At 51.0% G+C, this 27,878-nt stretch overlaps 12 protein-coding genes across 12 annotated transcripts; 6 read left to right on the plus strand and 6 right to left on the minus strand.

The window, feature by feature from the left end:
• Positions 1-242: 242 nt before the first annotated feature.
• EDD37DRAFT_607958 (protein geranylgeranyltransferase type II) lies at positions 243-1,482 on the plus strand (the record flags this gene model as incomplete). Its single annotated transcript, XM_062815016.1, has 4 exons — positions 243-251; positions 300-410; positions 463-1,057; positions 1,106-1,482. 4 exons carry the CDS (start codon positions 243-245, stop codon positions 1,480-1,482), a joined length of 1,092 nt encoding a protein of 363 aa, XP_062672280.1.
• A 1,114-nt stretch (positions 1,483-2,596) lies between these two features.
• On the plus strand, positions 2,597-5,409 carry EDD37DRAFT_607959 (rab-GTPase-TBC domain-containing protein; the record flags this gene model as incomplete). Its single annotated transcript, XM_062815017.1, has 3 exons — positions 2,597-2,641; positions 2,696-5,293; positions 5,347-5,409. The coding sequence occupies 3 exons, from the start codon at positions 2,597-2,599 to the stop codon at positions 5,407-5,409; spliced, it is 2,706 nt and encodes a 901-aa protein (XP_062672281.1).
• A 404-nt stretch (positions 5,410-5,813) lies between these two features.
• Positions 5,814-7,980, minus strand: EDD37DRAFT_589407 (fatty-acyl-CoA synthase). The gene is made up of 2 exons (XM_062814492.1): positions 7,799-7,980; positions 5,814-7,742 (listed from the first exon to the last, which is right to left on the minus strand). The coding sequence occupies exons 1-2, from the start codon at positions 7,809-7,811 to the stop codon at positions 5,863-5,865; spliced, it is 1,893 nt and encodes a 630-aa protein (XP_062672282.1). The 5' UTR covers positions 7,812-7,980; the 3' UTR covers positions 5,814-5,862.
• A 469-nt stretch (positions 7,981-8,449) lies between these two features.
• On the minus strand, positions 8,450-9,480 carry EDD37DRAFT_693317 (uncharacterized protein; the record flags this gene model as incomplete). Its single annotated transcript, XM_062820058.1, has 1 exon — positions 8,450-9,480. The coding sequence occupies one exon, from the start codon at positions 9,478-9,480 to the stop codon at positions 8,473-8,475; it is 1,008 nt and encodes a 335-aa protein (XP_062672283.1). The 3' UTR covers positions 8,450-8,472.
• Positions 9,481-10,643: 1,163 nt separating this feature from the next.
• On the plus strand, positions 10,644-11,185 carry EDD37DRAFT_344948 (chromosome transmission fidelity protein 8). The gene has a single exon (XM_062811711.1). The coding sequence runs from the start codon at positions 10,721-10,723 to the stop codon at positions 11,147-11,149; it is 429 nt and encodes a 142-aa protein (XP_062672284.1). The 5' UTR covers positions 10,644-10,720; the 3' UTR covers positions 11,150-11,185.
• Positions 11,186-13,405, minus strand: EDD37DRAFT_344951 (uncharacterized protein). The gene is made up of 3 exons (XM_062811712.1): positions 12,600-13,405; positions 12,371-12,543; positions 11,186-12,319 (listed from the first exon to the last, which is right to left on the minus strand). The coding sequence occupies exons 1-3, from the start codon at positions 13,169-13,171 to the stop codon at positions 11,223-11,225; spliced, it is 1,842 nt and encodes a 613-aa protein (XP_062672285.1). The 5' UTR covers positions 13,172-13,405; the 3' UTR covers positions 11,186-11,222.
• Positions 13,406-14,077: 672 nt separating this feature from the next.
• On the plus strand, positions 14,078-16,391 carry EDD37DRAFT_627133 (V-type proton ATPase subunit B). Its single transcript, XM_062816351.1, has 5 exons — positions 14,078-14,395; positions 14,463-14,547; positions 14,607-14,662; positions 14,712-14,873; positions 14,922-16,391. The coding sequence occupies exons 1-5, from the start codon at positions 14,300-14,302 to the stop codon at positions 16,050-16,052; spliced, it is 1,530 nt and encodes a 509-aa protein (XP_062672286.1). The 5' UTR covers positions 14,078-14,299; the 3' UTR covers positions 16,053-16,391.
• A 255-nt stretch (positions 16,392-16,646) lies between these two features.
• Positions 16,647-17,449, plus strand: EDD37DRAFT_344982 (uncharacterized protein). Its single transcript, XM_062811713.1, has one exon. The coding sequence runs from the start codon at positions 16,902-16,904 to the stop codon at positions 17,307-17,309; it is 408 nt and encodes a 135-aa protein (XP_062672287.1). The 5' UTR covers positions 16,647-16,901; the 3' UTR covers positions 17,310-17,449.
• A 1,385-nt stretch (positions 17,450-18,834) lies between these two features.
• EDD37DRAFT_648830 (S-adenosyl-L-methionine-dependent methyltransferase) lies at positions 18,835-19,693 on the minus strand (the record flags this gene model as incomplete). The annotated part of the gene is made up of 3 exons (XM_062818067.1): positions 18,835-19,362; positions 19,421-19,604; positions 19,656-19,693. 3 exons carry the CDS (start codon positions 19,691-19,693, stop codon positions 18,835-18,837), a joined length of 750 nt encoding a protein of 249 aa, XP_062672288.1.
• A 1,310-nt stretch (positions 19,694-21,003) lies between these two features.
• Positions 21,004-22,725, plus strand: EDD37DRAFT_561733 (major facilitator superfamily domain-containing protein; the record flags this gene model as incomplete). The annotated part of the gene is made up of 2 exons (XM_062813887.1): positions 21,004-21,125; positions 21,294-22,725. 2 exons carry the CDS (start codon positions 21,004-21,006, stop codon positions 22,723-22,725), a joined length of 1,554 nt encoding a protein of 517 aa, XP_062672289.1.
• A 93-nt stretch (positions 22,726-22,818) lies between these two features.
• Positions 22,819-25,192, minus strand: EDD37DRAFT_345677 (MFS transporter, LAT3 family, solute carrier family 43, member 3). The gene is made up of 3 exons (XM_062811715.1): positions 24,816-25,192; positions 24,598-24,760; positions 22,819-24,542 (listed from the first exon to the last, which is right to left on the minus strand). Exons 1-3 carry the CDS (start codon positions 25,012-25,014, stop codon positions 22,913-22,915), a joined length of 1,992 nt encoding a protein of 663 aa, XP_062672290.1. The 5' UTR covers positions 25,015-25,192; the 3' UTR covers positions 22,819-22,912.
• A 364-nt stretch (positions 25,193-25,556) lies between these two features.
• EDD37DRAFT_648833 (uncharacterized protein) lies at positions 25,557-26,962 on the minus strand (the record flags this gene model as incomplete). The annotated part of the gene is made up of 4 exons (XM_062818068.1): positions 25,557-25,935; positions 25,990-26,408; positions 26,454-26,655; positions 26,736-26,962. The coding sequence occupies 4 exons, from the start codon at positions 26,960-26,962 to the stop codon at positions 25,557-25,559; spliced, it is 1,227 nt and encodes a 408-aa protein (XP_062672291.1).
• Between the last annotated feature and the right edge of the window lie 916 nt (positions 26,963-27,878).

The following is a 27,878-nucleotide window of genomic DNA, read 5'->3' on the forward strand; positions in this document are numbered from 1 at the left end:
GGCGGACTCAATACTCATACGACGCCTAGAACATCGTAACCTGTATGTATGTTAGTGACAAGCCATCGCTTGTCCTAAGGTATGTGTTGGAAGGAATGTAGTGCATTCGTGAAGAGGTCGGTGAAATGGTGTTGCCTGGATTTAAGTTGGAGATATTGCCAATGTCTGATCTAATCATCGCTCTTTCTCTCTACCACCACGTCAACATCTCTCCTTCCCTCGCAAGGGCATAGCAACTGCCAATGTCGAGCGTGAGGATTCAACCCCGAAGAGCTGTGTATTGGCTGACTGAGTGATAGCACGGAATTCCTCGAACAGCCAATCGTGAAGAACGGACGGTTGAAGCACGACAACGAGAACTCATAGAGATCGCTCAATACCAGCAACTCGTCGAAGAAGTCAATACAGAGGTCACTACTTGCGAAGGCCCATTCATTAATGCTATGCTGACATCAAGGCAAGATCAAAAGAAAAGAATTCACGCCGGCCTTATTGCAAAAGACTGCCGACTTGCTCAAAAAGAACCCCGAATACTACACTATCTGGAATCACCGCCGTCGAATCTATGTCAACGAATTTCATGATCTCGAAAACGAGGTTGCATCGAGGAAGATCACGGACGACACTAAGATAAGTAACATCTTGGACATCATCCAGCTGGATTTGCAGTTCTTGTTCCCACTTCTGCTCAAATTTCCAAAATGCTATTGGATATGGAATCATCGACTGTGGCTCCTTCAGCAATCAACGGCACTTTTACCAGCAACCCAGGCTCGAAAACTCTGGGAAGAAGAGCTTGGACTAGTCGGAAAGATGCTCAGTCGAGATAGCAGAAACTTCCATGGCTGGGGCTACCGGAGAATTGTGGTCAGCAGCCTCGAAAGTTCAGCCCTACAAGGTCAGAGTATGTCACGCCAGGAACTGGCGTACACGAAGAAGATGATCGGCACGAATCTTTCAAACTTCTCGGCGTGGCACAACCGGAGCAAACTCATCCTAAAGATCCTGGACGAGGAGGAGGCTAGTAACAATGAGAGAAAAGACATGTTGGATGAAGGTATGGCCACGTCCATCTTGAGCGCTGACTGCTGCTAATCCTGCCCAGAGCTTGAGTTAATACACAAAGCCCTGTTCGACCCTTATGACCAATCCTTGTGGTTCTACCATCAAACCCTCATGTGCGCCTTTGACCCCGACCAAGCAAATAAGAGCATGGCACCAAACCTCTCGAACGCACAGCGACTCGAATACATTGCTTCAGAGCGTGAGTACATTGAAGAAGTACTTGAAGATGCGCAAGATTGCAAATGGGCATATCAATCGCTCATCGAATGCACACTTTTGGAAGCCAAACTAAACAACGGGCTGCCGGAGGTCGATAAGACGAAAGTGCTGAAATGGACAAACGAACTGAAGTCGCGTGACCTGTTGAGAAAGGGCAGATGGCTTGATCTGGAGCAGTCGCTTGTCAAAGACACATGAATACTCAATGATTGTCACAGTTAAATTTCCCGGCTCGATCGTCTCAAGCTATGCGCTTCCCTGGTTGGCAACACGAAGGACGTCAACTAAGATATGCTTAAGCAAATGACGATCGGAGATATGCACCGAAGTCAGGACAAGTGTCAGAGTTGGAACGACGTGTCGGTAGCGAGATGAATATGAAAAGACGGCTATGGAGAACTTGCGGAACAGGGGCCCTTTGATCCTAGGGAGGCCACGCGCGAAAGCCTAGGGAGCCTCACTCACTATCCCCGTACCGCGTCCGGACTCGCAGACGGTGGCTTGGGAGTTGCAGCTATTCTGAAACGCGAAAGGATTGTGAGAGCGGAGTTGCTTGGATGGAAGAGTACTGGCGCTGCAGGGTACAATGGGGACGTTTTGGTTAAACGTGGCCAATGTGGCTTAAGGACAGGTTTTGACAGGGCAAAGTGCCGAACGCAGGACGGGCCTCTTTGTTGTTTGACATGGGGCGATGCATGGACGAGTCTGAGTCAGGGTTGTGTTGTACAATGTTCCGGTGCTGCATGATAGGTGTCAAAGACACAATGTCCTCTTGTATCTTCGATAGCTAAGTCTTTGATCAATTGTGGTCGGGGAAATCAAATTGTGCTTGTCAAGGCTGAAGTCGAGCGACTTTAATTGCGAAACGTGAATCTCATCGCCGAGAAAAAAAGTGCAGGCACTGGATATTATTGAGTTCATCTGACAAGCAAGGATCTCAACGGGCAGGGCACCTTGATCTCAACGGCAAACCAATCGAGCCTCAACACCACTCGCGTTCACGACTTCAACACCACGAGACATCGTACCATTAACCACAAAATACCTCCACTTATCCCATTATGACGATTAGCGAGTGGTGCTGAATAGTGACACGTCCACACACTCGTCTGAAACTACTGCAGCCTTCTGGCGAAACCTGCACCCGACCAACAAGCGATCTTCACCCGAAACCTGCTTCAGTACATCTGCGGATCTACATCTCTAAAAATATTCCCAGTCTACCTGTTTATTTCAAGGTGTGGTAGCCGTGGGCGGTGGATGTTGGTGATGATGGTATGAGCGGAACCTCCTCGCATTGAAAACATTCAACATGGAGACTGTGCAGTCCAGCGCAGACAATACCGACCTTGAAGAGGTATGCAGACATGACCCCATGATATCATGATTCGACAAGTCTCACCGAAACTAGAAATTCGAGGATGCGAATGATACTAACGACGATTCGCAACGAAACTCATCCCATGAAGACCAATTGCAGACAAATCCTGAATCCCACGAACCTCGACCTGCACCCGAGCACGAGACACCCGAGCACGAGACACCCGAGCACGAGACACCCGAGCACGAGAGACCCTCTATACCCGAACCTGAACCTGAACCTGAACCTGACCCTGAACAGCATCACGAGAACACGAGTAGTTTAGAGCAGAGAAAGTCCGATGAAAATGCGGATCCCAGTTCGGGCGACGAATCTACACCTAAGGCATCTCCTGAAGGGCAGCAAATACCTACACTGAACGCACCAGAATCCTCAGATGATCATGTCGAGCCCGACAAGATCGATCAACCCAAAGCTCCTCGCGGCAGGTTCCAGGGATTCTCGGCAGCCCTACCTTCAGTGCCTTGGGGTGCGCCTCCTGCGAGGAAAGCTTCCGATGCACGAGCACCATCACCGCAGCCACCTGCACCTACTTCGGGGTTTGGACGCAAGGTTACCACTCCTTTCGGATGGCTAAGTCGGGCCACTTCAGCACCAAAGGAAACTCGATCCCCGCCCTTGCCCTCGAGAACTCAAGCCGACGCGCGCCGAAACACTGCCGCATCCTTGTCAACTCTGGGAAGCAATCCTGACCTCACGTTGAAAGCCTTGGATGAGACGCAAGACACACAAAATGGATCGAAACAGCCGTCAAGGGCGTCGTTACGTGAACAATTCAAGATGTTGCGATTACGAGAAGAAGCGGGCATAACGAGTCTAGAAGGAACAGAATCGGCTGAGGGTGGTGCTATAGCAGGGTTGATAGGACGCTCCGCAAGTCTGGGAGTTGGAATTGCTACTCCTGGAAGTGTTGGTCCAGACGAGAAGGTTATGACAACCCCAGTCTTGTCGCCAACATCCCCAACCAGTGAATCGATACCAATCAATCCAAACCTTGCTCCTGGAACCGTAGCAGGAGTGGCAGCATCCGCGGCCGACACGGCGACACCCATTGACTGGGACTTTTGGCAGAACGTTGTAAACGAAGGACCGCAAGCCGTTGCTCGAACGAGTCCCGATGAATTCACCCAAGCAATCAGTGGCGGTATTCCACAAACAATCCGACCCGTCATTTGGCAAGTACTCGCTGGTAGCAAGAATGAGGATCTAGAAGCTGTTTACTGGGATTTGCGAAATCGTGGTACAAACGGAGAAGTGAAAGAACCTCCGCCAAAGTCTCCCCTCCTCAACGGACACGCCAATGGTAGTGTCAAAGAAAAGGAGTCTGTATCATCCTCGAGATCTTCTATCCGGTCAGATCATTCTACCCCGGCTACCAGTGCCAACGTTGGTCTGGCATCGCCGTCGCCTTCTCAAGAACAAACCGATCCGATGGCTGCTGCTCGCTTGCAGACCCAATTAGCAGCGGAAAAGGCCAAAAAGGCGAAAGAAGATTCCGCGGCAATGTCAAAGCTCGAAAAGATGATCAAGCGAGACATGGGCTCAAGAACGAGCTATTCGAAATATGCAGCGGCTGCAGGCTTGCAGGATGGACTATTCCACGTATGCCGAGCCTATGCACTATTTGACGACGCCGTCGGATATCCTCAAGGCATGAACTTTATTGTCATGCCTTTGTTGTTCACGATGCCTGAAGAAGAAGCCTTCTGCCTTTTGGTACGGCTGATGAACAAATACCAGCTACGAGAGTTGTTCATTCAGGATATGCCAGGGCTGCATCTTCACCTTTACCAGTTTGAGAGATTATTGGAAGACCTTGAACCCGCCTTATACTGTCACCTCAATCGGCGGCAGGTCACACCTAAACTTTATGCCACCCAATGGTTCCTGACGCTGTTCGCATACAGGTTCCCTCTGCAACTTGTTATGCGTGTGTTCGATCTGATATTGTGCGAGGGTCTCGAAGGAGCAATCTTGAAGTTCGGCATGGCAGTCATTCAACGCAATGTCCAGACTCTACTGGCGATGCAGGACATGCAGGCTCTGACCAATTTCCTCAAGGAAAAGGTGTTCGACGTATATATGGATGCGACTCCATCGTCAAAGTCATTACTGGAGTCTGGCTTCTTTGGCAGCTCAGGTGGCTCAGACACCGAAGTCTATCGAGCTGATCTACTCGTGCAAGACGCTTGCGCTGTCAAACTTACCCCGGAGATGCTGAACCGATATCGAGAGGAATACGAAACGTCCACCAAAGCCGAAAAAGCGCGCGAAACTGAGCTCGAAAATCTGAAGACTGACTGCGCCACCAAAGCCTCTCAAATTCGGTCGCTGGAGAACCGTGCTCAGCAATCCGACACCGAACACATTGAGATTGCAAATGAATTGGTCCGGCTCAAGGTCGAGAACAGCGAACTTCAAGACCGAAATGAAAGTCTGAGTGTACAAGTGGAAGAATTGCGCAAGGTCGCCGAAAGTGAGGCCACCAATGTCGAAGAAAGAATGAGGGCAGGTACAGAACAGGTCATGCAACGGAACATCGAGGTGCAAAACCAGAATCGTCACATGGAAGAGCAAATGGCCGAAATGGAGAAGGAGCTCGTGGAAATGAAGTTAAAATATGCTGAGGTGAGTTTTGCAGGTTTTCAGATCTTGAAGGCCAATTGCTGACATGCATACAGCTCAACGGCGAACACGAAGGGCTCAAGCAGAAGTGGAACGACTTGAAGCGAGCTCTTGAATGAACAGATCCTGTGACGGCCATAATCCATGATTAACGACGACAAAAGCGATTTACCGATTCTGTTGCCATACTTGTCTGATAGCCTCTCTTTTCCGAGGCAAGACACCTCTTGTGTTTATATGATATCGTACTTGGTGGAAAGGTTGCTATGGATGAGGACAACGCCACACTGAAATGCGAGCGACCGATGAAGGGATTCCGTACAGGATGTCTGAACATGATGCTCAACCAAATGGGGGCTTCCTGGTTGAGGTTTCTTGGCGGTGGTCCTGCGACTGATGAATCGTGGTAGACTCTAGCTATCAGTAAATGGTAGGCATGATATATGGATACGGATGCGGATGGGCCCGTAGGCTGCCCTGCAAATAACATATGAAACGAAACGAAACACCAGAAAGCCGTGTACCTTTGTAGGGAGGGCATCTAATTTCTCTATTGAGGTAAAGTTGCCGTATTATAACCTCACCTTCCCGGCCTTGAGATCCTCCCACGCCTGTTGTGTGTAGTCGACGTACCGATCTGAACCGGGAGGCAGCCAGAACATGCGATCATTTGAACTTGACGCGGTGATCTTCTCTAAATCGACGCCCTCATTCCGTAATCTACCTTTCTGCATCTTCATGGTGCCAGTGTACTCGAGCTGCGGAACCACCCGCAAGAAAAGAGGCACAGCATAGCGCGGCAGCATGGATATAGCGTGAGCAGCCAGACCAGCTAGATCGAGCGTGTCAGCTGTAACATTGTCGGCTGGCACGATTGCCGCACAACCCGCGCGTCCGTCCGTATGAGGCACGGCGACGCCATAAACATTTGCTTCAGCAACTTGGTCGAATCGGCCCATGACGTCGCTGACTTCATTTGTTGAAACGTTCTCGCTGCGCCAGCGGAAGGTGTCACCGAGCCTATCCACGAAGTACACTCTGCCATCGCGGTCCTGGCGCATCATGTCGCCGGACCGGAACCACATGTCTCCCTTTTTGAAAACATCGTGCAGTTGACGTTTCGTCCACGACTCGTCGTTCTTGTAGTACGTCGTGAATTGCGCCATGGTAGGGTCAATACGATGCAGCACTTCGCCTGGCTCGTCGACGCCGCATTCCATGGCGAATCCATTTGCGTCTCGCACGATCTCGCCTGACTCAATGTCCATGCGCACGCGCTTTTCGTTGGCTGAGTTGAGGTATTGCCAGTATGCTCCGCGGAGAGCGACTGCGCCGCGACCGAAGTCGCCTTTATTCGCGTTGAAGGAGGCGCCGAGGCCGTCGGTCGCTGCGTACAATTCGTTGATGGTCTCAATGCCGAAGCGCTGGCGGAACACTTCCCACACATCCGGGCGCATGCCATTACCCCAGGCCATTTTCACATTGTGCTGCTTGTCGAGAGGTGACGGAGGTGCATTGACAAGGTATCGGCATAGTTCCCCGACGTATTGGAGGATGTCGGCACGGGATTTACGCACCTCGGGCCATAGAGTCTTGTGGCTGAATTTGCGGCTAAGAACGACACATGCGCCGCCGAAGATGACGGGTGAGATGCAGAGGCCGTGAGCTGCGCCGTGGTAAAGAGGGAGACAGGTGTACATCCTGTTGCCGGGTTTGAGGTCGAGGTATTCGCATATACCACGGGCGGTGTTGAGGTCACGGCCACGACGCATAACAACGCCTTTTGGCAGGCCAGTCGTGCCGGAAGTGTAGATCAGACTGCATAGTTCTGATGGGTCGGCACCGATTTGGCGGGATCGTGGAAGGGGTCCGCGGCTAGGGAGTGAATTGATGAAGGCGTCGTCGTAGTATATGGTTCTTATGTTGGCTGCTTCGAGGTCTTTCTCACAGGGCTGCACCAGACGTTGCGTTCCGCGGTCGGCGAGGATGTATCGTGCGTCACAGAGCTTGACGGAGTGGATGAGCGGGCCGGATGTCAGATTGCAATTGATGAAAGCCGGACATGAACGGATGGCTTCGAGAGCGAACCAGAGCAGTAAGAACTCTGGACTGTTCCCACCATCGACTGCAACAATTTCTTGTATCTGAACGTTGAGGTCTTGCAGGAGCCATTGTCCCACTCTTTGGATGTCGTCGTAGAACTGCTTATATGTCCATTGACGGTCTTCGAAGATCAGGAAGAGATTGTCTGCGTTCTTGCCCAGGGCATGGTCTTCGATGATGTGGTATAGGAAGAATCTATCTTGCTTTACTCGTTCCGCGAGGTATGCGACGGCTTTGGGGGTGCTACCGGCTAGACTGCCTTGCTTGAGATCGTCTCTGATAAGAAACTTTGCGTCAAGGTACGCAGCAGTGGCTAGCCCACCGGCCAGAGCTGCTGCGACTGTAGGGACTGGGACAATTATTAGCCAAGGGTCGGTCGACACGACGAGGAAGGGTTGGACTCACGACTGACTGCCATGCTGAAGCGACGGACAGTCCAGAAAGACTATGGAAGATGGAGGAATCCATGTTTTCGAGATCGTCAGATATTGCCCCAAGGTCAGATACGTACTCAGCTACGAGTGAGCCGCTCTCAGACCGAGGCAGCTTGGTTCCCCGCAACTACCACCCGCGTTCCGAAGTCTATGATACAAAGAACGGAGAGAGTGGACCTAAAAACACGGGAGAGCCGAGGGCAGAGCAGAGCACGCGCCATCTAAACAAGGAATGTGGAGCGAGATGAGGTCGATTGTCAGCAACAACAACTACCAGCCTCGGAATTCATTCATACTCATACAATCTGTCATCAAGTATACGTATTCGCTTGCTGCCATGATGGGATGATGATGCAGCCATCAATGAGCACATGTTCAGAATCCATCCAAGTTCATAACCTTGTCTGATCCCGCATATCCTGTCAGCCTGTTCAGGTCTTGCCAAAGAGATCATTTCCAGCTCCGATGCCGAGCAGTTCAATCATGCCAGCTCCATGTTATCGATAGCAACCGCTCCGTCAAAAAGAAACTCGTCTCTCACCTAATTGCCATATAGCCACCACGTAAAGCAATTTCTCAGCCTATCCAAGCTGTCAGAAGTATCTCATCAACATCAAGCTGCCAAGTTCCCAGCTCCCCTTCCATTCAACGTTTCAGGTGACCCCCTATTATCCCAAAGTCCAGAGTCTCCATGACCTCAACATGTGTCTCAGCGTAATTGTCATGGCTGATGCCAGGGACAAGCTCACGCTCCAGCTGACCATCCTGAATAAAAAGCTCTCCGCGCATACCTGGTTGTTCCTGTCGCCATTCTGGTACGAAGCTTGGTCGCCATTCACCAATCTCTTGCATCAAGTTGTCTCCGAGAAAGAAGTTGCCTGGCTTTTCAAACTCCGCGTCGTTGTTCATATCATCGTTGGCCTCGTAGACCTCATCCGGTCTAGGCCCTTGAGTGTATACTGGTCCGGTCTGATCGAGCGGCGATGCTCTCAAGAACGGTTGGTCATGCCACGTCAAGGATGGTTCAGATGGATCGCGAGGTGGAGGAAGATATCGACCACACTTGGTCCGAGCAAGCTTGCATTCTCTGCTGTCGCCATTCCACCTCAATTCGGCTAATGTCGGCCATGTTGCTTGAACTTGGCTGTGTTCGTCTGACCAGATAGTAGGCACAGCAAGTACAGGACCTCGACTGTCGTTGAAGACCTTGCCATCGACACCAAATACCGACTTGATCTTTCTCTGCTGTTTAGGAATCTTGGTTCTAGCGGTGATCTGGGCTTTCAACAGCTCGCAGTTCTTCTGCTGCTCTGCTTGTGCAATGGCAAGTATCTCCTTCTTGTGCTGCGTCCATTCTGTCACATCTTGGGGAAAGATCTCCGATGGTCCTCTACCTGGCTTTGCATCCGCTTTGAAATGCTCAGGGGCAATGTGTTTGACGCGGTGCTTGACTCGTTCGAATTCTTCCTGCTCCTTGACGTAGTTACTCTTCCATGTTGTCGATGCTGTGTGGGATGGAGGGAGTGGCTGCTTCTTGCTCTTGCTGAAGAACGGTTGGTTGACAGGATCGCCGCTGTTGACACTGGTGCAGTCATCTATCGTGAAAGCCGAAAGTGCGTCTGACGACTGACGTCTATTTCTTGCTTGAGCCATCATCTTCTCTCCGGTTCGTTAGCAACTATCAATCCCTGAATGCTATCGATCCCTGCTGATGTATGAGCTTTTGAGTGGTTGTCTGCCTCAGTAGTTGTGGTCGCGGAGATAAAGAAAGTGGTGGCAGCCTAGAAGGCCGGCCGGCAGTAAACGAAGTCGTCCGAGTAACGAGTGTTGTCGTGAAGATGGAGGGTATTCACTGTCACTACTGCGCACCTTTTCGTTGTCTAGGACGAGGGATGATGCGACAGAGGAGTCCAACACCAAAGTTTCGCCTTCGCCTCTCAATGAAAGCCTTTGTCGTGTCGACTTATCTCACCTCTTGTGGTCGACCGTTGAGATCGGTAGCGATGGGTGCAGCAAAAACAGACTTCCGAGGTGGATCGTTGTCGTTGGAGGCCTACACTACCGGATTGGTGTTGATGCCGTCGATTATGTCCCTCGGTCGAGTCTCTTTAAAGATGCTTGTCGCATAAAGACATTGTTGTCGAGTGAGGCAGTTTCCTTGTTCGTTTGTGCCTTTTTATCAGGATTCTTTGTGAAGTTGGTTGTCGTTGGTGAAGCCATTGTTATGACTGCTGAATACAATGAATAGGACAGCTTCACTCATCCCGGCTTCAACAGATCTTGAGGTGTTAATCTTCTCCGGAGCGACAACGTACTCCGATCAACCCGTCCAAAGAGAGTCATACTGACTGGGCGAAGTGATGGTAAATTCTCCGAGTCAAACCTTCAGCAATCAACGGCGAGGTGTCCACGACGACATATTCACTGACCCATGGCTTATCTCCGGCAGAGAAAAGGCTCGTCTTGTGGCGGCCTCTGTCGACAATGGAGGTTTAGTTTATACGATTGTGGTCGCATCAACACCAGCTGCTTTCTGTGGCCCACAACGAGATCTCACCTTCCATCGCACTCACCTTTTCCTCTTTCACATGCTGTCAAGTTAGCATTTGCCAAAGTCAGAGTGAGTGACTCGCTTGTCTGTCAAGGTCATTGGGGATAATGATGAATCCTTATTGTATAAAGAGGGCATGCTGTCGTTAAGTTGGGACCTGAATTGTCTGTTGTAGTGAAAGCCCCGGTTAATCATCGGCTAATCATTCATCAGCTATCGATAACGGCACCGCGACGCGTTGACGCGACTTGCACTTTACACGATCGTCGACGTTCTTGCCAAAAGTGCATCTCAAGATCGTAGTCTTCCTCGCAGAGACAAGAAGTGCTTCTGCAGATCAGAATGCCATCCATACAACTCCTTCCACCGTCGTCCACGAGATCAAAGACCAGCGGACGAGATGCGAATCCGCTACCGACCCTTCTCCAAACCCCCTCTGGCCTTGCGATCCTCGAAATCCAAGGCACAATACATGGCGCACTTCAGGATCCCAACGAACAGGCTGAGGTTACCACGTCCGTGGGCAGACTCGAGTTTCCACTCCACAAAACTCAAGAGGCGGACGAGGGCAAATGGATGAAGAAAGTCTACCTATATGTCGGAAAGTATCAGCGATTGACGGGGGAGGTGAAAAAGCTGGCAAAACCACTCGCAGTGATACGAAAGGCTGAACAGCATGACGGACACAACAATAACGAAGATCTCGAGATAGTCGATATCGTCAAGTTCAGGCTGCTATTCAGTGGAAGACCAGAACCTGTGGGCGAGTGATGAATCGGACCAAGCGGAAGTGACTCGATGAATATGTTGAAGACACGACATCAGATTTTGTCGATATATTCTGTCAAGCAGCCTTAAAAGTCCACTTTCCTCCAGGCTGAGGATGAAGCACAGCTCGGGTCATTCCCACGGTACTTCCAAGGTCTCTGTATCCATCAGCACCAGCGCTGTTCTCCAGGTTACCTCTAGTCTCCTGATCGACACCAAACACCAAGTACGCCAGGGGACTACCCTTCCAGGCCTCGACAGGGCTTCTTGCCGTCTCCACAATGACAGCGAGCAACAACATCAGCGAACCCGCGACCATGCCTATGGGGAGGGCAATCCAAGGCCATCGAATTCGGACGCCCAGTTCGGTAGTGCTGCCATTGTACGCATCCCGAGTCATGGGCGTCTTGCTACGCATGACGTTATTCATGCTGAGCGCGAGATTCTGCATCCAGCCATTCAAATCGTTCGTGCCATTCCACACTGCCTGGACGGCATCGCTCGATGGTGTATTTGATTCAAGGTTCAAAAAGACCGATCCTTCGAACAATGGACCAAGGAAACTTTCCAGCGCATCTGTTGCAAGTAGGCTGATGTTGTACACCTCTGTGTCTGGACTGGCGGACATGTTGGCCGGTAGGGTAGGAAATGTGTAATTATCTGCGCCACTACCACCCACTGGGGTGCTATTCATGGAGTCAAAAGTCTGGAGAATGGTCTCGGTTTGGTGGCCGTCTGTGGTGTCAACTTGAAGTTGTTGAATGCACATCCAGAGGGCGCATTCTTGCGAAGTAATGTTGTCTTGCTCAAACTCTCCACTGTAACTGTCGTACGGCGCTCCCATGACATCGAAGTTGGCAACGTAAAGTTTGTCATAGATGCTGCTGTTGTATTTGGCACCTTTGCTTGGTATGACTTGAAACCCCGTCCCTTCGTCATTACCACTTGTGTTGAAGAAGGTTGCTACGGAACCCGAGGGTGCCGTGTACATACAGTTGGTCTCGTTGCACGATTTCTTGTAGGAGGACTCCGAGCATTCACCGCAGACGGCGATCGATGGCGTGGCTGGCCATGTACAATTACCTGTTGGGCAATTTGCGGTGATAGGCGCAATGTTCTCGGTCATCATGCCGTTATAGACAGCGGCCTTAAAGTCCAGGGAAGGGAAACAGGCTGGAATGAATTGTTAGTCGCATCCAAACTATTCAGACGTTCATCACTTACAACCCTCGGCGGGGTTCCCCTCAAAATCCTGCCAGACCTCAGCTCGCGGAATATTGCCGGGCTGTAGACTGGTGGTCTCGGTGGGATATTGGCTGTAGGAAATCAATTGCTGGTTGAAAGTGCCGACCGCAAGAGACAGGATGGTGATGATGGCACCGAAATGGGCGAGATAGCTGTCAGGCTCGATGTCAGCTTCGTCGGCTTGAGACTTTGTGACCAGGCTTATTACCGTTTTGAAGGAATTCCCAACAGGACAATACTTCCCCAGACGCCTCGAGACGCATGATCCGACCTTTCCAGATCCCGCAAACGGCTGGGAACTGTGGGATCTTGACTGGCTCTGGAAAACCACAGCCATGCTTCTTGACTGAGAGCCGAGCTGACAGGGACCATCAGACACACCCTGTTGAAAGTTGAGAGCGTGGCGACAAGACCGTTCAGCGTGAGCCAATTGGGCAGATTCAAGTCGTCAATGCCTCTTCCTTCATAAATTATCAGGACAATGACGATAGACAGCAATGAGGCGATCGAGAGGAACGACGCTATTATTTCGGGCATCCACCATCGCAGAAAGGTAGTTCGCCTAGGCCGTGGTCGTGTCTGTCGCTTTGGCAGTTCGTCCGTGGTGTTGTCGACAGGTTTGTAGCCACGGATGTTGCTGAACATGTGCGGTTTTCGGGCTGTTGTTCCTAGAGGAGGTGTCGACAAGCCAGGTTTGACGTAGGAGAAATCAGATACATCGGTGTTCCTACTTGCATCATCCTCGAATTCGAAAGACCGGAGTTGGTAAGATTGAGCCATGCTGTCGGAGGGATTTGCCTTGCGGATTGTTGGCAACCATGAATGCTGAAGGCGGGTCGCCGACAGGTTTGGAAGAAGTACCAGAGTGAGTCCGTACGTTGTACATGTATAACCCTCTATTTATAGTCGCCCCCAAATTGAGGGCGGCACACACGCTTCCCTGCAGGTCGCGCCATGTACCGTAGTAACAGGAGGCCTGAGGCTAGCCGCAAGGGCTACGCTACATGACGATCCTTCCAGCGCACAGTTGTGTTACTACTTACTAGGCCATGCGGCATGAGCCACAGTCCTTTTGTGATAGTCGGCGGCCTTCATCCAATGGACTGAACAAAATCTTGAGAACATTTTGCGCCACTGCACTGGTAGGAGTATAGACATTGGAAGCGGCCAGCTAGGACTGACATGATTAGCTCACGTCAAGCGGCACGAAACGCGGAGGCCGTCCCGGGGCAATGCTTAAACTTGGGGCTATGTATTTGTTTGTCCGCGATAAGGCGTTCGGCCTCTTTGCGGGTGCAATTCTGGCTCCAATGCGCACGGCACGAGGAAAGCCGCATGATCAAATAGCGCTTTGATGAGGAGAAATGAGGTACAATTGGTACGCTGCTGAATACCCGGGGGATCCCTGCGAGCAAGAGAGATCATGGCAAGCTTCGCTGAGATTCGCGGACTGGGAAGCATGCCACCATATGTTTCATATATAGATAAGATAAGTATGGTATGTCAAGGTGACGTGGAACAAAGTCTTCTACCTTACCTACCAGGTAGGTATTGATGGTGCAGGACATATCAGTTAAACGATGACGCCAGTCACGTGGACTCACGTGTCTGATTTGGATGGCCGGCAGCTGCCACCTGCATCTTTATCTTGGCTGCGGTCACCGTCATTGGCAGCTCCAATTGTCCAACTGCACGTTAACGTAACTGTTTGCAGCTGCAGCAGGTCGTAGAGATTATCTTTTGGCGCCATCTCTCTCAAGCGTCAAGATCCTCCCCAGCTTTGCCTGCCTGCATCATCCCTCCCAGCCGATTCGCTCATCCATTTTATCTTCCTGGAGAGCTTTCCATTCCAGCAAAGAACCTTCTGCTGCTTCCCCATCCCTCGTCATCCACCAGCAGACCGCCAACATGGCCGAAATAGACCATCGTATGGGCAGTGTCAAGCCTAGGCTGACATACAACACAATTGGAGGCGTCAATGGTCCTCTGGTCATTCTCGACAATGTATGTTCGCACAGCGGTGCAGCTCCGCGGAGTAACATGAGACCATATCTAACAATTTCCTCGCCAGGTCAAATTCCCTAGATACAACGAGATTGTCAGTCTAACACTCCCCGATGGCTCGTCGAGGTCAGGTCAGGTGTTGGAAGCAAGAGGTGTGTGCTACCACTGCGCGAATACAAAGGATTGGGAATATTGACATGTGGCGCTCCAGGAAACCGAGCTGTTGTGCAGGTGTTTGAGGGCACGTCGGGCATCGATGTGAAGAAGGTACACAAGGGTTGTCAATCTCACATCGGTCATTGCTGACCTTTTGCAGACGAAAGTCGAGTTCACAGGCCACAGTCTGAAGATTGGCGTGTCCGAGGACATGCTTGGTCGAGTCTTTGATGGATCAGGAAGAGCTATAGACAAAGGTCCTAAAGTGCTTGCAGAGGACTATCTCGACATTAACGGCAGTCCCATCAACCCCTACTCACGAGTACGTCTGCTCCCCTCAATTTCAACGCTACATGCTAACCAGACCAAGGTATACCCCGAAGAGATGATCTCGACGGGTATCTCTGCTATTGATACCATGAACTCAGTTGCTCGAGGACAAAAAATCCCTATCTTCTCTGCGGCCGGTCTACCTCACAACGAGATTGCTGCTCAGATTTGTCGGCAGGCTGGATTGGTGCAAAAGCCTACCAAGGGTGTCCACGATGGTCACGAAGAGAATTTCAGCATTGTTTTCGCTGCCATGGGTGTCAACATGGAAACGGCTCGATTCTTCACTCGCGACTTTGAAGAGAACGGCTCCATGGAGAGAGTTACGCTTTTCTTGAACTTGGCCAACGATCCTACGATCGAACGTATCATCACACCTCGTCTTGCTCTCACAACCGCAGAATACTACGCCTACCAGTTGGAGAAGCACGTTCTGGTCATCCTTACAGACCTATCGGCATACTGCGACGCTCTCCGAGAAGTCTCTGCTGCCCGAGAAGAAGTGCCTGGTCGACGTGGTTATCCTGGTTACATGTATACTGATTTGTCCACCATCTACGAACGAGCAGGCCGTGTCGAAGGCAGAAATGGATCCATCACGCAGATCCCTATTCTAACTATGCCTAACGATGATATCACTCATCCGATTCCTGACTTGACTGGATATATTACGGAAGGTCAGATCTTCGTTGATCGACAACTGCACAACAAGGGTGTTTACCCGCCTATCAACGTCTTGCCATCTTTGTCACGGTTGATGAAGTCTGCCATCGGCGAAGGCTTGACCAGAAAAGACCATGGTGATGTGTCGAATCAGTTGTACGCCAAATACGCCATTGGCCGTGACGCTGCGGCCATGAAAGCTGTCGTCGGTGAGGAAGCTTTGAGTTCAGAAGACAAATTGTCGCTGGAATTCTTGGAAAAGTTCGAAAAGCAATTTATCTCGCAAAGCCCGTATGATAAGAGATCGATCTTTGACAGTCTGGATCTTGGATGGAACCTACTTCGAATCTTCCCCAAGGAACTTCTCAACCGAATCAACCCGAAGATTCTTGACGAGTTCTATGCCAGGAAGAGTCACGGCAAGGAAAAGAAGGGTAACAAGGATACACGGGATAACCAGGAAGACGGCAAGCAAGTTAACGGTGAAGCGAACCTGTTGGATGATTAGACTGTTATTTTCGGCTGGCGATAAAGATGTACAAATGAGACAGTCAGTGGTTGTTGCATGGATTCTGCGTTGTCGAATGTCGTTGTCCCAGTGCATGGAGCCTGGTGGGGGGAGTACCACTCTTGCTTGCAGAGACAACGGAAGCGTTTATACAGCAATAATGCCCATTGGAAGACCGATCGTGCAGGCCCAGCTCTCTCATACAGGCGCATGGGACAAGGAACAAGACGTAGACGTCCCTATCCCTGTAGCATGTGTCAATCAGTACCGTGACATCTAGCAAATCAGCATCGTCTATCGACCCCGAGAAATCGAGGACCTTAAGAACACTATATCGCATCCAGTCCGAAAGGTACAGCCAATCTAACCAGTAGATGACCTATAGATATGAGTAACCGCCGCCTGCGCATCTTCATTGATTCATGCCTGTCTTTTGCGATTGTCGGTGAAAATTAGCATCTTCAGGTCAGCACAATGTTGGCGGCTCTTTGGAAAGATCGCGGACTATACACAATCCCTTCTCATTGCAAAGTAATACGTCGCTCTTTCCTCCTCACCGGGCCAAATCTCCCACGACCTACCACGAATACTACTAGTCTTGCTGACTCGCAGAAGGGCAACCAGTAACTTTCCCGCTCTGAATGTCAACTAGATTTCGTGTAGTCAGCAAAGGATACTCTGTCACCAAATGAGCAAGATCTCACAATGTGGCCGGCGACGGAGGAAACGAGAGGTCGTCCTCGTCCGGCCTTAACAAAGGAAGCTCCTGCCTTCCACTAGCTCAAGAAGTCGCCGGGACTGAAAAATCCGTGGATCCTTGAGGCAACCGGGACATTTGATCCTACCAAGATGAAAGAGCTGGGGGCACACCCTAGGAGCATCAATGAATGGTGTCTTCCTCGTGGCCTGTGGTCGTCCATGTTCCTGGAAGCTGTTCAGCACTTTTTACAACCACAAATTGTCTCGAACCGTAAGTTTGTCCTACTTGATGGCTGGCTCGGCCTTGCATCAGACATTCTCGGTCTCTTGCTCCTCCACGACCAGGGCCACGGCTCTCATGTTCGCGCTCACCAACCTGGAGATATTGTAAAGTTGGCGGAAGAAGGCCGTAGTCATGAGCATACAGAAGGGCGGCACAGAGCCACGTGGAGTTCCGACAAGCAACGATACAACACCCAAAAGTGGAGCGGTTGGGCAGAGTGCTGCGAAATCAGCCAAACAGCCAAAACGTCTATCGGGCCATTAGAGGAGCTGTAAGCCATCCATTGCACCAGTTAAAAACCAAGCAATCAGGTGAGCCAGCAGCTTAACCATTCATGCAACTCGTGGACGCCATCTCGGCCCTTTGATCATGGTCAGTATTCATTTGGATTGACCATATGGGTACGAGAATAGGAGAAAAGAAGCGACTCCAATCCAGGGTTTCACCTGTGAAGTGTCTTCTGAGACTGTGGTAGTTTTGTAGTGCGTGTATCCATTCACTGACCAAAACCAGCCACTTTTTGAAGGTGATACGAACTCCCCATGCTCATTATCATCACAAAATCACCAAATAAACTCCAATGAGGCAGAGATTGCTGGACATGGTCTTCGTAGACGAGTGGGCGGTGTCGCAACGGATGGATCTAGGCACCAGGCGGCTCTGGGATCCCCCGGCACAGCCCGAGTAGAGGCGCATACCAACCTTACGAGCCGTTCCACAGATAGGTGAAAGGAAAGATAGTTTCGATTGGACGACAGTGAGCCAGGTGGCATAGTTGCATGGCAGGAGAGGGGTGTGTGGGCAAGGCCAGTACCAGCAATAGGTGCCGTGAGTGCAATAGGGTTCACCTACTACTCTTCCCTGCAGCCAGGTGCTCCATAATCCCACTCACTCTTGCTCGTCGTCACGAGCATAGGGCAAAAGCTGCAAGGGATCAACGATCATGCTCGCATAGAGCAGGGCATTTACCTAATGGTAAGACCCCACGCTTTGATGTAAGGATGTCAGCCGACATGAAGAGCATACTGGTCGAAACTTATATAAAGGTGGTGATATCAGGTCAAGTCAGGTCTTGTCTTCCTATCTTCATTAGCAATCATCATCTTCCTCAAGTGTCTCGATACCGTACCAGTGTTCTTTCTACCCATCCAAACCGAACAAGCCCCTGATTCTCACCATGGAACCTCACTGCTCGACCTGCGGGCATGCTTCCTCTGGTTGCAAGGGCTGCACCTGCTGCACTGTATGATCCTCACTCTTTTCCATCTCATCAAAAAAGGCCTTGGCTGACTTTGAGGGAAGCACTGAATAATCCAACAAACAATAGGCAATGCAAGTTGGGTTTGACTGGCAGGCAGTGGTATAAGCACAATGGATCTGAACATTGATAAAGCTGGACTGCGGACTAGACTTGGGTGAAGGGGAAGTGGACAGGCCTTCGTAGGTGCGCGAAGTTGATATCGAATACCTATCTATCTTTGAACCGTCGACCTGAGTCTGCTTGATGAATACATTCCTTGCCGCTGTCATCGTTCTTAAGTTGTTGCTAAGTCATTGTTGCTCCTCGAGTTTTGTAGACAAATGCCACCGTATGATGTTACGCTGGCCATCGGACACATGGCACAAGAATCGAAACCCGTAGCAACTTTTAAGACCAAGCAAAGTATCAGTCTTTTCAGATCGTGAAGCAGGGATTACCATACCAGTTCTTCTGGTTAGATTTAGGATGCAAAGGAATGTACGGAGTATGAGTACCAGTATGTGTGGTAGCCTCCACCAATCATATTCCAGGTGGGTTTCCTAATGTTCAACCCTTTCTCCTCTAGCAAAGAATCCACTGACCAACATCTTTTCCCCCTTCAGCGTAAACTCAAAAGGTTTCGGAATGCGCACATAGTCGAAACCTGTAGTCAAACCTGCATCAGCATACAGCTGGCGCATCTGTTCCTCGCTGAAAGAATGCTGATTAATGGTATCCAGCACCTTAGGCCGATCATGCATATCCGGGGTCTCCAAGTCCGTGTCTGTAGGTGATGGTGCTCTATCCAGTACCACGCAGACGCCGCCGACTTTCAGACACCCTGCGAGACGCTGAACGAGTTTGCCTGGGTCGGAAACGTGGTGCAGCGCCATGCTTATGATCGCGACGTCGAAGTTTGCGAGCTCGACGTCGGTGGGCGGCTTGTCAGTCTCGTCCAGCAGATTGTGACGGTACGCTTGCATTTTCTGCGGGTCAAAGCTCATGGAGCGGGCGTACTTGTTGTACTCGGATACCATGTTCTCTGAGAGATCGAGACCGACGATCTGGGTGACGTATGGCGCCAATGCCTGTTCAATGTAAGTGTCTCTCAGTTGAGCAATATGCTTGGATGGGAGTGACGCTCACCTTGGATGCCGTCCCGGCCCCGCATGCATAGTCCAGGAGCCGGATCGTATGGGGATTATCACCTTCGGAAGTGCTGTTATTCTCGGTCAAATCTTTGCGGATCCAGAGACGCCTGGCTTGAAACTCTGCGATAGCGGTGCGCAGCATATCGCCAAAGTCGGTCTCATAGTTGGATGCGACTTTGCTAGAGGATTTATTAGGAATTCGAACTGGCGAAAGGGCATGGGCATCTTACTCGAAATGTTCGCGGTTGGTGGCCTCCAAGTTGCTCATCGTGGGTGAAACTGAGGAAAGGGGATGCCGATTTTGGACCGTTGTTGTTTGCAGCTGTTTTGTGAGATGCAAGGTTGGGCGAGCAGTCTTTATCAGTCTTTCCTGTGTTTTAGTGTCCTCACTTTTTGTTGCTGTCAATCAATTGTCGCGGAGACATTTATCAGCCCACCTTCCTAAGTCCCCGGCACATCCAGGGTGTTGGAGCCTGCAGTAAGCGGGTGAATCGGAACCGGCCATGCCTCTCCTAGCTTCGAAGGACACAGTCTGACCGAAGTATAGGCGTTGCAATGTAGAAGGACGTGCAGTCCATCGTTTGGCCAGCACCACGAATGGTGCTGAGAGCGCTCCCTGGCAGTGAAAAGATAATGGTCGCATATTTATCTCAACATCAAGGGTCAATCCACGGTGAAGCCGAGAGACATGCAATAGCACTTTTGTCGCTGGCTGATTGTAATGTCCCCGAATGAAACTCCAAATCAAACTTGCTTTGCGAGGTGCATTGCTTTTCAGTAGGACCGATTCCCCTGGAATCGCTAGAGTTCGTGGTTCGACCACATCGATTTGACCAAAAGCTCGTACCCAAGATTTCACTTACCTATAACCTCGAGAAAACATAGAACTTGTAGAGAAGTTTTTGCTTCTATGGTGAATGGTAAACTGGAACGAGTGCAATGCAGAAAGACGATGTTGTCGTTGCTTTGCGCCAAAACCTGGTCACGTGAAAAGATGACTAAGCCAGCTTGGCAATCATGCCTTTTCGCATTTTGTTAATGTCTCCCTCCGTACGAGTAAGTTATGATGCAATGATATTTCCATCTTTCATTTCACATGTCTCATCTTCGCTTCCTCCTTTATCTCTTTCTTTTCCATGCAATTCGCTCACTCGTTCGGCATTCGACATCCGTATATGCACTGTCCGGAAGAGGAAATCTAGCACACGACACTTGCGTGACCAAATTCGGTTCGACTTACTTCGACCTTCCTCTTTACGTGAATTTTTATGTGTTTTCGATCGACCATCTCAATGCTATTCTCCACATCCACGACCGAGGTTCTGCCAGAATTCGGGTCATTGCATCATGGCCGCGTCGTTTCTCAACATTCTCGCTGACCTAAAATGGCTTGATGGCATGACGACCCCTGTAGGAGTTCCACGCTGGCTGACCCTATTGTCATAAGTACCGTTTTCCCTTTGTCCCGCTCTCTCTTTGTCTCAACTCAGGTGATGCTCCAAAATGTGGCCGTGAATTTCAATACTGGAAGGGCATGGCTTTTACCAATCAACAGCTTCCTAAATATGACGACGAGAAATGTGGTCGCTAGTTCAATACAGGCAGATCAGGAGGGACGTCGAACAAGACTGGCAGCACAAAAAGAGCGACAACCCTGAGGATACCGGTGTTCGACAACAACCAGAGCACGTGCCGTCAGGGTCCGAACTCCATGCACCTTCTTCATCTGAGTCTGGGCCGGAACGAGACCTCGAGAAGAACTCCAGCTCAGATTCTTCTCTTCGTCGTGCATTGTCCAAAGCCAACGCCGCCGAACAACAAAATGACGCCAAAAAACGAGAACACACCCCTCTCCGGCGACACCCAAGTGAACCTGACTACCAACATCGGGACAAAGACACCGGCAAAGTCATGGTTGGCAAGGAAGGCCACGATGACCCCATCGACCCGCACAACTGGTCACTCCGTTACCGCAACGGAAATATCGCCGTCCTGTCACTGCTGATCTTCGCGCAAGGATGGGCTGGCGGCGCCGACTCTATGGCCAACACCGACATCTCTGAGGCCCTCCACGTCAGCAAGGTCGCCGAGAATCTCTCCACAGCCATGTACCTGTGGGGCATTGGCTGTGGTTGTCTGTTCGTTGGACCATTGTCCGAGACTGTGGGCCGGAACCCGACGTTTCTAACTGCGACGTTCGTATACCTATTCTTTGTCCTCGGAGCAGCCTTGACGCCAACGTTCGGCGGCCAAATTGTCTGCCGGGTTTTCGTGGGATTGTTCGCAAGTGCAACACTAGGCATCAATGGAGCTAGTGTGGGCGACCAATACAGACCGGTGAAACGGGCCTTTGTGTTTCCGATCATCGCCTGGGCCAACATTGCTGCACCGATGATAGCTCCCATTGCAGGTGGCTGGATCACATCGACCCCTTCTCTTGGCTGGCGTTGGTGCGAATGGATCACGCTGATCATATCGGCATTTGCCTTCGTTGTGGCCCTTATATGTTTGCCAGAGACGTACCTCCCCATCCTAATCGATTGGAAGGCGCGACACTTGCGATCCGTCAGCGGGTCAGACGACTATGTTTCCAAACATGCCGAAACAGCCTCTTTTTGGGGCCGACTCAAGCAAGTCCTTCCTATGCCAGTGACATTCTTCACCTCAGAGCCAGTCATCGCCGTGTTCGGCGGATATCTCACCCTCCTTTACATCTTGCAGTATTCCTTCCTTTCCGGATTCGACTACACCTTCAAAGAAACCTATAGCCTCTCTACGGGCATGACGGGGTCTTGCTTCGGCAGCATCGCTGCAGGCTCTACCACTTTCATGCTCTGCGCTCCACTATTGTACCGCTTCTCCCGACATCAAACCGGGGATGTGGCTGAAGCGGCCGTGGCCCCCGAATTTCGACTGTGGCCGGCAATGCTGACAGCACCTTTGTTGCCCGTCTCGCTTTTCTGGTTAGGATGGACGAATTATGTGAGTATCTCGATATGGTCTGGACTCGGGGCTTGTTTCGTCTTTGGCATCGTCGCAACGGCCATGTATGTTTCTTGCTACGAGTACATTATCGATGCATATGGCGAGCATGCAGCTGTCGCCCTTGCTAGTATCACTATGGTACGGTACCTTATTTCCGGAGGCATGGTCATGGCTGCGAGACCGATGTATGAGGGCATTGGGGTACATTGGACCATGACGTGGCTGGGGTGCGTTGCCGCGTTACTTGCGCCGGCGCCAGTGGTGTTTTGGAAATATGGAGCTAAATTGAGGGAGAAGAGTCCTTACGCTTCGTAGATTCAGTAGCATTAGATTATATCATGTGTCAAATATGCTCAACGCTTGCTGTCAATATAGTGGTACACAGGTAGATAAACACTCCAAGAGAACAACGCTCGCGCTGACGACGCTAACAAATGCAAAAATGTGAAACAATACATGCTGTTGAACGGCAGACTTCGAAATATGATACAGACCTCAGCTATCAAAATGGAAAAGCGGGAAAGGCCTCGGTCTCTGCAGACGGAGTTTCCGGCTCCCTCGTCTCCTGCACTGTCGACAACGCGCGATCAAACAAGGCCTGCCGACTAGGCCTGTCCAGCAGTCGATGTCGCTCGGGGTCGTCCGTGGCAGTACTATTACCGATCCCTACGCCTACCAATCCAGCAGTCGCACCGGAACCACTTGCCCTCAGACTCGAAGAGAGGCCGGGCTCCCCATTTATACTTGCGCCGGCAGTCATACTCGTTGGAATTGGTCGTCCTCGTAAACTGCGTTGCTGTTGTAGCAAAGGCCTTCGTTCGTCCATTGCGGCGAACGCGCGGTCCCGCTGCATTGCCCGTCCCTGGATATCGACGTACATTACCAACGCCACCCCAAGAACTAGACCGGCGGTCGCGAGACCCAGGTTGATCGGTTCCGGGTCGTCGTCGAAACCGTCATGCAAGAGCGCTTGCAGGCCGGATTGCGCAAACGTAAAGAGACCAGATGAGCAGATGATCGCGCCGTAGACGGTGCCGAAGGTGGCGTACCCAAACACTTTGGCAGCGTAGTCAGACATGGCCGAGTAGTACAATGGCCTGAACAGACAGAACAGCGTGACATTGGCATATGCAGCCCAATACGTCGGTACGGCACCCAGCACACCGATAATGGTGCTCAACAAGACCAAGAGATTCAGCACAGCGACCGTACTGGTATGGTCGAGCAAGGCACCGATGAACGGCACCGTAACCAGCCCACCGATGGGCAAGGCCAGATCGAAGAATTCGATGACCTTGATCGCAGCCTCCGTCGAGTTTAGCATGTACACATACTGCGAGTAGATTGTGGCGATGAAGAAGTTGAACCTCGTCATCTGCAGGACGGTGAACAGCGTAATGAGTATAAACCACGGTGTGCGTATCTGCTTGGAGGCCGGAACGCCGTGAAGCACGCCCCAGACCCCACTATTGACGCGGATCTGGTCCTCCTTCAGCTCGCGAACTTCCTGCTGCGCGGGTGTTCCCAACAAATCGTTGATCGATGTGATGCTCTGTCTCCGCATTTGGGCGCGCTCAGACCGTATGCGCATGACCTCCATTGCCGTGTCGAGCTCGTCGTCCGAGTCGTGCACATCGCGCATCGCGTCATTGGCCTTTTCGAGGGTGTTCGCCAATTCGCCGCGGGATTCGTAGCTCTTAGTCGGCATTATGGTGAGTTGCGTGATGAATATGAACACCGGAACGACGAGGAACACCAGGAAAATGTGGCGAGGGCTGAACGCGCCGTTGGTGGACTGGTAAAGCATTCGGAAGATCAAGAAGACTGAAGCAGAGGCATCAAAGGCGCCGGTCACCAACGCCAGAATCAGGCCCTGATGCTGAGGAAATGCGTTGGCCAGGTGGAATGACGGAACGAAGGTGAATGTGCCGCCGAGTGATAGAAGAAAGCTGCCTGCGGGTAGCAGATCGACCGTAACGTCCTGGGCAAAAGCCATGCAGAGACTGCCGAGCAGGAGAAACACCGAGCTGATCAAACCGCATATCCGGGGGCCGTATGTGTCGAGCACTCTCCCGACAAGCAGGGCGGAGATGTTGGTGGTGACGGACGCGATGATGAATGTGAGGTTGAGTCTGAGAGACGCGTTACATCCTGTGGTTTGACCAATGGAATGTTGAAGGGACTCACTTCTGGTCCTGCAAGTAGCACAAGCGAAGGTCGTGTCGGAGCTCTTCTTCGGTGCAGTATTTTCGATACACGCCCTCCTCGACCAGGATGGTCTTCAGAGCGTCAAAGCCAAATACAATCCCCGAAGCTAGCACACAGGAAATGACTCCCACCAGGATCTGGGCTGTTCGAAAGAAAATCAGCCATTGGTACTCGGATGTCGAGACGGTTGCTCCTACCTATTCGTTTGCCCACAGATACCTCATAAGCAGCGATGTTCTCGAGTTTCTCGACGACCTGGCCTGGGCCGTGTGTCGGAGGGATAGGATCATAACTCAACTGCAGGCTCGGTTGGCGTGAGAGGCGTAAGCTCACGTAGTCAGCCTCGATGGGTTCATCGAAGCCTTCGACGACAGAGACATGCTGGGCCAAGGACATTGATGACCGTCTCCGATGCTACTTTGAGTGCGTTTTCTGACGGTATGAAAAGTTGTCTTTGTAGGTAGCCTTGTTGATTTTGTTGTTGTGGGTGGCTGCACTGGCTAGTCCAGAAAGGCTAACTTAGACACACCGGAAATTGATGCCGAGGTGCGGGGAGGTGAGCAATGAGTAAACAGTAAAGAAGGAATGACAAGAGGCGTCCTGATGGAAAATCTAGGTTAGTATACAGATCGATAAAGTGAGTATAGGTCCCAAAGGGTGTTGGTGTTGGTGTTTGTTATGAAGAGGAAGTGGCGGTGATGATGTCGTCCAAGAATCTTTGTTGTTGCCGTTGACGGGTGGAACAACGTGGAATGAGGACTGGGTCTCGATCGACGATCAGCTTCGACGTCGCCCTCTTCTTCATCAACGACCTCGACACTTTTGATTTAGATATTACACAGTACATTCATCATTCATGTCCAGTCGCCTTTGCCCATTTTCCCCATCCTCCCTCGATAATGTACAAGGTATGACAATATACAAATCCCTTTTCCCTGTTAAGCAGCCTGCCCAATGATGCCATGAGCAATATCACCATCCCGCGATTGGGCCCTCGAGTCGTGATGAATGACTCTCTTCTTCCCGTCAAAGCTCATCATGATGTCTGCTCTTTGATCATGCGATGGCAATGTCTGATGGTTACTCCTGGTCAGAGTAAGTGGCGGCGACCTGATGTACGAACCGGGGTCATCTCGCGGCGATTGGCCGAATAGATCCGCCCAAAGCGCCTTACGGGCAGGTAAACTGGTGACAATATATATGACCGTATTCCAGCATCCTTGAAGCGGAAGCACCAATCCAGACGAGAACTCGAGTCCAAATTTCGGGTCATTCGGGTGGACCAACGTGTAGAATCGATTGACGGTAGAGGGTACCCTGAGCACAAGAAAGTCAGCAAGTCGTACCCCCAGAGAAAGAATTGATACATACCACGTGCAGATCAAGGCGACAAAGAACAACATTGCCGTGTTGCAATAACTCAAGGTCGCTCTGTTCGCATCGACGACTTGCTGACTCGATTGAGTGACATGGACAGTTGGTGGGAGGGCGCCAACAGTATTTTCTTCAACAGACGGTGATCTGTGATGTGTGTATCCAGTCGAGGCAGAGTTGTCGGTACTCTCGTATTTCCTTCTTGCCATATCTCCCATAGGGTAATCACGTCCAGGTTTGTCGATATTGGCGGAGCTGTTGTGATCGAAAGAGCGAAGCTGCTGCTTGCGCCATCGGAACACGACCATGCCAACCTTGAGATAGATGAAGAATGTCATTAGGATAACTAGCCATACCGGACCGTAGAAGGTGGCGATCCGCAAGGCATTCCATTCCTCGGATACCCAACACCACAACTGAAAGAGGTCAATAGGTGTCTCTGTGAGTGTCGAGATCCTTACCACCGCATTTCCATAGATCTTGCCGCGCACCGGTGTGCTGATGAACAGAAATACCAACGCCGGGACAAAGGGGATACCGTAACAACAGGCGAGGTATCTCCACTCCAGTGTGCGTAACCTTGGGGCGTCATAGCGGCGGAAGAATGACAAATAGACGTTGCAAGCCATGGCAAAAGTCCATAACGCGTCAGCCGGCAGGAACCTGTTGGTGAAAGTCAGACAATGCCCTCTCAGATCGTTGGAAATACTGGCCATTGTATCAGCAATGCTTGAAACTGGCACAGCGGAGAGTTGACTCCCAGGTTGATGCCGGACCGCGAAATCAATGTGGCAACATTGGCAAATAGGTTTCCCCAACAGGCGTAGAAGACCAGTCTGTTGATAGCCTTGCGAAACCTGTCATCAAACAAGAAGGTGACGATGATGAATGCAGCGCCAACGACGGAGATGACAGAAGTGATCTTCTCAGCCAGGTCAAAGGCCCGATTCTCTGACGACGAGAATGACATGTTGACGGCGACGGCAAGCAATCCGACCCAGCGAAGTGGTCGTTGATAAGATTGAATGAGCAAAAGCCCGTTGGGGAGGGACTTACCTTTGTGTATTTGATATCCATGGGTCAAGGTAGGGCACGGAAGGACCAGTGTAGGGCAGGGTTCTACAGTGCCTGATGAAGACTGTACGGAGGATGCCACTCCCCAGCTCCAGTATTCACCAGAAGAATAGTCAAGCATTGCCAGGATCATCCTTGTTGTTCAAATGGAGACCCATTGCACGTTTGTTGATCACTGGTCCTTCTCCATGGTTCGAGTAGTCCTGACGAATCATGTCCCAGTCCCAATGAGCAGAAGAGGGAAAGATTCGAACGAGTAGAAAAGTGGAAATACGGGGAAAAGCTCATTTTGAAACAACCTAGAACTTCTGACGGGGAGTAGCATCCGGAATCCATGGTGGTCTTTGAGAAAAGCGATATTGATAAGGTACTGAGGCCCAAGGCGGCTAGATTGGGCATTGTTAGGCGATCAGGTACAATGTACTACATACCATAGTAGCATAGCAGTAGCACTTGTGGCCAATAGTCGCCGTGTCTGCGGAGGTCAGGCCATGCGTCCGCGTCCACGCCTGTTGATCCTGAAAAGCTTGCGTATAGTGAGCCTTCAGGAGACGTCATTCTGGTTGCGTTAAGCATGCCTTGTAGCATGTATGAGCACAAGAAATGCAGGGACGAACTGTCCAGTGGCGGTTCGGGTCAAGACCTAGACCATTACTCATTGGTGCGACATAGGAGAAAACTGTGATATGAATGTCGAGGTCTGTTGATGCTTTCGGTGAAGTGATGAAGAAGTCCTAGGAGACTTTACGGACCGCTCCGGCTGACAGAAGTCCACAAGTTACCCAAGTTCCCGAGTCCCAGTGTGGCTCCAA

The sequence above is a fragment of the Exophiala viscosa genome (genome assembly GCF_022695815.1).
Source record: "Exophiala viscosa unplaced genomic scaffold EDD37scaffold_3, whole genome shotgun sequence".
Taxonomy (NCBI): Eukaryota; Fungi; Ascomycota; class Eurotiomycetes; order Chaetothyriales; family Herpotrichiellaceae; genus Exophiala; species Exophiala viscosa.